This window comes from Bombus impatiens, unplaced genomic scaffold (genome assembly GCF_000188095.3).
Source record: "Bombus impatiens unplaced genomic scaffold, BIMP_2.2 scf_0640, whole genome shotgun sequence".
Lineage (NCBI taxonomy): Eukaryota > Metazoa > Arthropoda > Insecta > Hymenoptera > Apidae > Bombus > Bombus impatiens.
In genome coordinates this window covers 1,751,131-1,761,742 of record NT_177059.1, presented here as the reverse complement: position 1 = coordinate 1,761,742, position 10,612 = coordinate 1,751,131, and the positions used below count along the sequence as shown (strand labels likewise).

General features: G+C 38.5%; 1 protein-coding gene across 2 annotated transcripts in view; it reads right to left on the bottom strand.

Annotated features, from left to right (window-relative positions):
* The window catches only part of LOC100740905 (collagen alpha-5(IV) chain), a 57,374-nt gene extending 47,130 nt beyond the window's left edge, over positions 1-10,244 (bottom strand). The window contains exon 1 of one of the 2 annotated variants that reach the window (XM_024369767.2): positions 9,453-10,244. In XM_024369767.2, the coding sequence (XP_024225535.1) occupies positions 9,453-9,581 (129 nt within the window). In that variant the 5' untranslated portion in view covers positions 9,582-10,244. The remainder of the gene's footprint in view (positions 1-9,452) is intronic. The other variant, XM_003491842.4, reaches the window with a different exon arrangement.
* Between the last annotated feature and the right edge of the window lie 368 nt (positions 10,245-10,612).

Sequence of the window (10,612 nt, the reverse complement as noted above, 5' to 3'; positions counted from 1 at the left end):
GCGTCGGGTCGTTTCATCGATTTCATCCCTCGAAATTATTGGCGTCGTGGCATCGTCGCTATTATTAGCCTTTCTCGGTATCGTCGATTTCCATGAAACGCTGAAAGTCGCCACACCATATTCGATTTACGATGCCCGCGTTCACGATGATCTCAGCCTACCAACGGCTCGTGGCGATAAACTCGCAACGCGGTTCATTAATTTTGGTGCTCTTTTTTTCTTCTCCTTTTCTTTTTTTTTTTTTTTTTGTTGGTTTACCGAGAAACACACAGACAGGCGAATGGTGCAAGGGTTGGCGGGTTGAGAGGGTGGTACGAGCGCTCGTGCGCTCGCAAGGAATACCGCGGGTTATCGCGATATAGCCATAAACAGACCGCTTATTCTCCTTTGACGAGTTTCTAGTTATGTTATCTCCGATTGTCACGCTGAACTGTTTCATTCACGTTTATAATAAATAACTTTCCGCCGGATGTTACTGATAGCTTAGGAGAATTGGTATCGTGGACCCAGCGTGGTTCGTGATCTGTGTATAAAATGCTATCGACGTTGACGATACTTGTAGAAATATACCGTACGGTAGAACTTCTTTATCTGAACTCTATTCGTTGAAACTTTTGATTAGTGTCCGATTTATTAAAGTCATGCTGATTCAGTTAACTTATCTGAATGTGAACTGTTACTCTTTGGAACGATCGTGTAGACGATCGATCGAATTTCCAAACTTTCATGGACCCACTTTCGAGACTTTTTTTTATAGAAAATTATTTTATAGAAATTATTGTAAATGAACGATTTTAATAAAAAAAAATATACATATTACAAATCCATTGATCGTTCGTTAAATATGTTAAATATGATAAAGAATATATTATCCGTTTATGTAATTCTTGTAAAAATTGTCGATGAATTTGTAAATTTCTGAAAATTCTTCGTTTTTATTCGTTGAAATTAAATTATATTTTTCCAGAAAGCTGAATGGTTTACTATCGGGTAAACAAGCAAAAGATTATCACTCGTGGTGTGACGCGAGCGATATCACTGGAAATGGCCTCGAATAAGTAACAATTAAGTAACTAAAGATATGAGGTAACGGTAAAAACGACGCATTTGTTAATAAATAATTTTAGACCGTGATGTCACGCGTAACAGCCTTCACGCATTGAAACTAATATCGTGCAGCGCTTTAATGGTCAACTGACAATTGCTGATCCGTCTCGCGGCATAAACCACATCAATCACGGCTCGTAACGATTTTAGATAAACGATATACTATAAACAACGCTTGATCGAGCTCCAGCTCGGATACCTGATTAAATAATACAAATAGTTAAACATAGGCTGATATTAAGCATTACATAACGAGAACGTCGGAACATTAATGTTTGAAACTGGCCTTAAATTTGGCATCAATCAATTTTCAATATCATTAGATAGAGCTTCAGGAATCAATTAAATCTCGATTAAATTGAGATGCTCGACGTTTTGATCAGCGATTGATGATTAACGATCAATATCTATAATTACCGACTGACTAATCCACTAAGCCACTGAACGATCGAATCGCTGGTGAATTTTCCGCGTTTAGTTTCATCGATCGATTAAACCAAACACGATTTTTTGCAATTAATTTTTTTTCAATCGGAGAAATTAATCGATCGATTAACTTTTTACTCGTCCAATGTCAAACGCTGTATCTTTATTAACAATTACATACTTTGATGTAATTCGATACCTCGACAAATTCTAAATCTAATTCTGATAACGTTAATTTCAATTAACTAATTTCTAATAATTCCAACGTATATCGGGAACGTTGGCGTATAAATTAAAAAGCAATCGGACGCGAATAAATATTTTCCGCTGCAAAATTATACTGGATGTAATCGGTGCATTTGCAACGAATGAGATCAGATCGTGATGTCACTGGCAGGCGTTGCTTCTTTCTAAATAACTGACACATGAATTAGCGATGACGGCCCAGTGACGTGCAACCTGATTAACGTTGTGTCGCGCGGTACTCGATTCCATTACGTGTAACCGCACTTTTCTCAAATTTGTAATATGCTAACCCGATATACCGTAAATAGATGTATCGTATTGTGCGGTGACTGAATAAATATTTGTATGACGTCACGCTTTGAAATTCCATATTACACGCGCCATCGATTGATCACCACCAATTACATTCTTTATCTTTCGTCATGCGTTAACTTCGATTCTAGAAAATATCTCTGTTTAGTGATTACAATCTTTTACACACAAATTTCACGTAATTTTCTCATTTCGACGATTGTTAATCGTTATTACAATTTTATTCCAACGAAGTTATCTTAACAATCAACATTGCGGTATTGATAACCGACGAGATTAGGCTTTGCCCATGACGTACAGAGACTGCTATAATTATTCGACAAGTGCCAGCGTCGTGATTAATCTCGAGCGTAATGAATTTGCATCATTCCATCTCCTCGCTGGAACTGTTTGCGTGCCTACTGTACAATGAAAAGAATTAGCCGGCACGAAATATAAACATAACGGGGTTAATGGTGGTCAATGACGTATTCGCATACAACAGTTCTAGAAGGTGATATCATTCGCGTAACGCGTTTTATTGTGACCGACACTGTTAATGTATTCGCAGGTTCTACTATTATGAGGTTTCCACGTTGTGAAGGACATTGTCGTTATCGCAGATGTAATTTAAGAAGCGAATTCGAAGGATGTTCGACCAAAATTTTTACTAATATCAACGATTACGCTTTTTATTAAGAAGATGAAACGTTATTTGCTCGTTTAAGTCAACGAATGAAATTAAAAACTATTTGTTGTATCACTGAAACCTTAAATGTACGGTTCTACGTTCAAATTGTTATTCCTGTTAGATATAGCGAATTATCTGAACATTTTCTGTTAATTTAATAAATAAATTTCAATGAACCACCTTGATAAAAACAATGTAAATGCGGCTATTCGACCGGTCCTTGTATATCTCAATTGTGCAATAGAACTCGAACCGTACGAACAGTAGATTCTTTTTGGAAGAAGAGGACGAGGGAACTAGCTTTGACATCGAATAGAATGATATTTCTAAGTTTGTAGATGGTGAAAGTATCACGTTCCTCGTAACTAAAGCATCGTTGGACAGGACACCTCTTCCCTATTTTTATTCGACTTCCCTCTCGTTCACGTGGGTGGGACAAGCTTACGTATTTAGCGTCGTGAAATGCAGGTGAGAGTATAATTCAGAAAAACCGTGGCAGGAAAGTGTTTCTGACAAGGGAACGTAAATATTCTAGGAAGATCGCCTGCGTGGATTCAGCTCACGTATAGAATATAGCCGAATTGTCGATATAAATTTCACATGTCGAAATTTCTCTTTATAACTGTTTTGGTAGATACCACGTGTTGTGTTTTTCAGCGAATAACGTGGTCCTGGTTAAAATTCGGTCTCTATAAGTTATTATTATTCGTTGGTCAAATTAATCGAGAGCGGTATAATATCGGTTAAAAAGTAAGCTCCAATTTTACTTTTATTGTCGACAGAATCGATAAACAAATTTATTTATCAAGTTTTAGTTAAATATATTATCGAATTTTGGAAGAAACAGCTTTGATGTTTTCAAAATGTCTCTGTTCGGAGTTAACAATCATTTGCACTCTCAGCGAAGAATTACAACTTAGAGGAAAAATATTTCTATATCTTTTACTTAGCCATTTTATCTATCCTTATAAAACTTTTATAAAATTAGATATCAAACGATTGTTAAAGCACGCGTTCCTGTTATTAAGGTGCATACGTAATTAATAACTGCAGTTACGAAAGAACAAGGATACGCTATGAAAATTTCTAAGTAAAAATCGACACGATAAATTTTTTTAACTTAATTAAGATGAATCAGCAGGTTTGTCCTGTGTATGTGAATGCAATGGTATGCAAATTTTTATCTTGTCGTGAACAGGGTTGCTCTACGCGACGAGGAAGACCAAATGAGTTGCGCATCCTCGCGTGGCGATTGTCTCCACGCGACAACAACAGGAAAAGTTTATCGTTATCAGAGGCAGACTCTTCCTACAGAGCAACAGAAATACAGATATCGTGGACGAAGTTGTGAATTATTTCATAATATTGCTCGCCTAAAGGAAATGACCGTTTTCTGTTCAATATATTGTTCGATATGTTCAATATATATTCGCGTACGAGCTTCCGATTTGTTTCGAAATTTCAATTATTTTCATATGAAAAATTAACGAAATAATCAAGACCGGATATGTAATTTATAAAAGTAATTGGCTAATTTTCGATATAATTAGAAACAGATCGATCATTTGTAGAAAATGTGTAATTTATTTTAAATTTTATAACGTTAATTCAACCATAACGTAACGATGAATGTAAAAATATTCTGTTCTTTCTAATAATAAAATCTAGTAAAATCGTCTATTGTTAGAAAATTTAGAAAGAAAAGATTCAAGAATCATAAAATGGTATCGTAAAAGCATTTAGAATGTGAGCATAGCATTTACGAGTCTATTAATTTGACTAGAATATTAAATATGATATAAATATAATTCGAGCGGCTAGAATGAATTATTTGTTGGTATTTCGTGTAAGGTAGCAATGACGAAGTGTCTCTCTTTCACGCATAATTTAGTAATAACGGCCCACGTAAACGAGTGTTTAACCAGAGCTGTATCGCGTGTCTCGGATGCAAGCTTTCTCGATCAGTCAAGGTAACACAGCCTTGCATTACAGTTTCACCGTGGACTTTTGGAATAGCCTGTGATCATTGCTGCACGTGCAATCAAACGCTGCCGATATTTTTTAACGTCTCGATTAAAAACTTTGCTTAAGTTAAAATGCTTTAACAAAAATTACGTCATAAGAATAGCAACTTCCTATTGAAAGATTTTTTGTCTATTTCAATGCTTATTTTATTACTGCCATTAAGCGATTCAAGTAAATGATGATATAAGTATGTATAATAGTGAGAAACATTTCGTTCAGTTTAACGAAATAGTAGAATAACAAATAACAGGTGACAAAATAGTAAAAGGATATCCCTCGTCATCCTTATTTGTTGTATTCTTCTCAAAAACTGGCTATTCTTCGAACGTTTCCCGGTCTAAACGCACGACACAACAACTAAAAGACAGATTTATACATTTTCATTGTCACATCGGTCAGTAACAGTCTAAAGATGAAAGAAGAAATCCGAGACCTAACCGACCCTATCGAACGATTTCTCACGATACTGAATGACTTGCCAGCATAACGGGTCACTGTCGGCAACCTAGAAGGAGCAAAAAAGGTGTATAAACCTTTTGACCTAACGTTTATTTCATTCTCATCCCCGTTATTGTCGTATATGTCGCCACCCTACACGCCAACATATTTTCTTTTATGCCCTGTAAAGGATGTGCACTCCGTTCAGGCGTCGAAATCGCCTACACGCTTGTTCACCGGGTGATTTCAACGAGATAGAGGAAGATACAGCTGATATCGGAACAACCACGTCTGCAGAATTATTCGCAGACTTTCGTCCTTCTTTCTGGAGAAGATATTTTCTTCTCTCGCTTCCACGTTATGTCTGCAATGGAAGCTCGTTTAAAATTTGAGCTAATCAAATGCTTGGAAAGTAAAAAATGAATATATGACAAATGTTAACAATAGGATGATAGAATTGTAGAAAATAATATAAAGTTGTTGGTATTTAGCAGCTTCAGGTATAATCTGTGTTAATATTAACTATCCAACGAATGAGAAGTTAATTTTCTCTACTTAATAGATTAATTATAGTAAAATATTGTATAGCGTAATACAATTTATTCCCCAAATGTCTTCTCTTCTATAAAGCTGCGCGGGATGGAACGGTTCATATTCATTTCATTGTAATACAATACGCTGCAGCGATGTGCGTACACATAATTTAGGATGAATCTAATAATGCAATGCTGCGTACAATATCATAGTGTGGTCAGCACGGAAGCACGCAGTGCTAATTATAGAAACTAAATATGAGATAATTAAAGAACTTGAGAGTGGCACAAGTGCAGCTGCACAAGTGTTGTAATTACAAATAGACCGGAAACGGCAGCAAAGTGATATCATCAGCCTAAAAAATGAAAAAAAAAAAAAAAATGGTGCTTTTAACAAGCTTTTTCGTTATATACGTAGTTCAGAACAGAAGCTGTTCTGCTTTCGAATTCGATTGTTTGTAATGGTTAGCCATCAGCATCGGTACTGACGTCATTGGTACTTGTGCTTTTAATAACTGGATTTAACACATGTGTTACACACAGTGCTATTTGCTAGAGGGCTGTGCCCTGACGTGACGGCTATATATAAAAGGGGTACAATTACCTTTGAATTTCTATTACTCTCCGTAAGATTTACAATCTGTCTAATATTTGCGTTGTATTTAAAATATATCGATATCTTCTTCCTTGTCTGTGGTTAACAAATATTAACCATATTCGGAATGTGCTAATGTGAAAATTAGATATTTTTTAAAAAATTGATTAACCAATTATATACCGAATGAAAAGCGGCAAAGTTTGAAAAATTACTTGAAAGTAAAATTTCTTCTTGTTTAAAAATTTGCATTTATACCTAACAGAGTACTTCGTTTTACGTGCAGCATAATTTTGGAAACGATGATAATCGACGTTGTAAAATGTAATTGCACCGCTCTAATCTCGAAAGTTAATTCACTATCGTTTAGTCAATGAATGGGAAGTTCAAATAAGAGAAGCAATCAATGAATATTACCCAATATTTATCACACGCAAGACGCGAATTGGTTACACAACAGGATTACACCGTTGCGTAACTGTCTGTATAATTGTAAAAATATCCTCGTATACATTATTCATAACCTCTGCTCTCAAGATAAACGCTTTTAACGGTTTGTGACATCACACACGAGTCACACGTGAACCCAAGTTGCCGGGAGAGGCAGTTTCTGCGGTTTATGTGTATGTATATAGTTATACATACATCCTCGAAATACCGAATATCTACTTTTTTCCCCTTATGTTTAGTATAATACGATTTCAAGAAAGATGGAGAAAATGATATACAATGGTTTCTGGAATTCTATAATTTCTTGAAATTTGGAGTAAGATCTAACGTAATTCTATAAAATGGGATACTATAATTACTCAATATATCATTATTAAAAAAGATGTAATTATCGAAGAAACTGAATAAAAATTATTTCTTCTTTCCTTTTTTGCAATTTCGGTGTATCATTATTTTCAAATTTTTTTTTCAATTTTCTGTTGATTTCTTTCGTAAAAAAGAAAATCATGTTGGTCGAATCACGACTATAAGGTAAATCGATGTTGCACACTTCGATCCATAAAGTTTCTAGTATCGTGTTGAAAATTGATGATTTTGACGAATGAAATTAATAAATTTGAATGTCAGAGTATATTTTATGTGTAGCATACTTTTTTAAATGCATTTTTTTACGAAAATAAACGGGGAAAGAATTTCGCGGAGAAGTTGAATATTCTTGCATCAAGTAGGTCGCAGAAATCTAATCTAATCTAATCGATATTCTTGGACTACAGGAATGATTTCGCAGAAGTGCTAATAAACTGATTAACTTCTCCGCAAACAATTTGAACTAAATCCACATACGGAGATGATACGACCCATATTTCTAGAGCGTTGTAGGAATTAATTACACAGTCAACTAACTCACTACTCGGCATACATAATGAAATTCAGACGTTTTCTGGTTTATTTGATCAGAACATCGTGCTTATGTAAAATATTAACACGTACCAATGCAATCAAAATATTATTCCAAGCAGTCTACTGATTTTTGTTTGTATTCAATAATGTATTCTAAAGTTCTTCCGTACCTGTTTATAAATGAATAAATTTCTAACTATAGAAATTGCCGTGATATAAAGTTAGATCAAAATAAAGTAAATATAAGGTAAGATATTAAGTCAATGTAATTAAGATTAAATACTAAGCAAGGTACAAGTAAGTATTACTTTGGAAGGTAATGATCAAACGCCAGCATCGCATTCTCATACTTATACGATAGTATTATCCTGTTATTTTGAAAAATAGATGGTTCTTAATAATCTCAAAAACCGTAACATCATATCATTTTCTGTACTTAAAAAGTCAACGTTAGCTGTATAAATGCGAGGAAGGAAAAATTTTGAGAAGATAATGACGTAATAAATAGATCATAGAAATCATTTTATTACAAAAAAAATCACTAGGAGCTGAGTTTGTAAAATCTTCGATATGGATAATGTCAATTAATTTCACAGCAAAGCTAAGAGAGAAGATACTTGAGAAGAAAGCGATAATTCGATAAATCGAATAGTTGATTCAGAATTGGAAGCTCGACTATTACGTAAAGCGTGCGATATTATAAAATTAAGTTTATCATCGCGAAAACTGTCTTGTACGAATGATAAATGAGGCGTGCTGAATTTCTGCAGCAGAGTCATATTTGCCACGCGATCGAGAGATCGATGGTAGATCAACGCATAGTCGGCATTCTCACGCGCATGTGCCGCGGAATCGTTGTTCGCATTTACGTTCCTAAGAGTATGGAGCGACGTTACGTCGTCTTGCGTTAAATTGTCCTCACCTACGTTCATAAAACGTACCCACGTACGATACAGCGTTCAATTATTATCGACTTTCTAGGTCTCGTGGCGCGAAAGAAAGGTCTCGTGGCATCTCGTATTCAGATACTACGCGATAACGGCGGCCTACCGGAAATGAGGCCGGTAACTTGCTTCGGAGAACTTCTCGCGTGCCAACTTCGATCAGCCCCGTTTCGAGTGGTGAAAATTCGCGATAATTCCGCGAAATACATTTCTCCTTCTTTTCTCTGTTTCTCTTTCTCTCCCTCTCCCTCTCTCTCTCTCTCTCTCTCTCTCTTTCTATCTGTACGTCTGTCTGTCTGTCTGTCTCTCTCGTCTGTATCTTCCTCCTTTGGTACAGCGATTTCTTGCGCAATCGTGCTAAACGAACCGGTAGTTCGGTCGATCGATACCACGGGTCGTAATGAAAGTTCGTTCATCCTCGATCGATATTCGTCGAATAGCGAATGATTATCCGAAACGCGAGTTTTATTGCGAATAAAAATGGCTATCGAAAGAGCCGAATACGAAGGTACGTACGACCGGTAACATCACTGGATAAATGACACTTTAGCGGAATGAACGTTAATTCCACTCTTCTCTCTTTCTCTTTCTAAGCTACGACAACGAACGCGCGTGACGATGTTAAACGATGACGGTAGAGCGAAGCGCAGCACTGCTTAAACCAGCGACGCGAGAATGGAACACTGTTTCGTTAGAAGATACGCGATTCGTGTAAAAATCCTAGAAGCTAGACGGAATATCTGCGGAGAAGCCCTTTGTCTACGAGCGAACGGTACGTAACTGGGATATTTCAAGGACTCACTCACCACAGCCTCGGTGACCGGTATCCACGTGACGACCAGTAGGGCAAGGACGCAGGTGACTCGCAGGACAACCGGGAACGGACGTAACCCGCGGGCTGCATCGGTCGACGTCGCCGCGGCCCTAGGCCGCATTGTGCCCGACTCTTCTCCTCCTCCTCCTCCCTCTTGTCCCTTTCGTTCTTCCTTCTTCGTTTTCCCCCTCGTTTACCTGTTTACGTTGGTGGAGATTTGCGAATAGGCCGGCAGCCCGCGAAATAGCCGATACTCTCTGATCCGGGTATTCGAACGTCTCGTTCGTACGGTACACACTCGTGCTCGGATTCCGAGTTCTCTGGTGTGTAGTTAAGAGATGTCGTGTCGTGTGGTTGGAAAACGATGCGGTGGCTGGTCGGCCAGCCTGTCGACGCAGCGCGTGTCGAAGGGCCAGACAGACGGCCCGGTTGGCCCGTCCTCCCGATCGGTCGCCGCTTCGCGCAGCCAGACAGGCCTAAGTCAGCGGTGGAGGAGGCGCTCTTCTCTCTTCTCCTCTTCGTGGAGCTGTATCCTTGCGCGTCCGAGCGCGTCACGGTGGCGGGTAAATGCTCCCCTCTCGCTCTCTACTCGCCGGTTCTCGCTTCAGTTCGCTCGAGCCAGAGAGACCTACGGCGCGATCGACATCGGCTGAGACCGTGCAACAGTCCTCGTGCGACGCGCGATCGAGCTCGCCTCGACCCGGTCAGCAATCCTCTCCTCCTCTTCCTTCTCCTCCTCTTTTGCCACCTCCTCTTCCTCCTTTTTCTCTTCTGCTGCTCCTCTTCCCTCCAACTTCTTCCTCTTTTTCTCTTCCTCTTCTTCTGCTTACTCTTCTACGCGCTCTTCTCCGCTTACTTCCCTCTCTAACCACACACACGCTCTTCTCTTCCCTTCCTCCCTTCCTCTCTCTTTCGGCTTCTCCCTCTGTCCTTCCTTCTTGCGCCCTGCTGCTGGTGGTATCTTCTGGTCCCGTAGTTGGCAGAGGCAGGCTGGAGAGTTCGATTCTCTTGGCCGCGAGTTAGCGGAGAGCACTGAGAGAGCGGGGGAGGCACAGACTCTGAACACAGTGTGAGAGCACACGAGCTCTCGCGGAATCGAGAGAAGCCTCTCTCCCGATCCTTTCGGCGGAGGAATTCTAGCTGGCGTGGCTC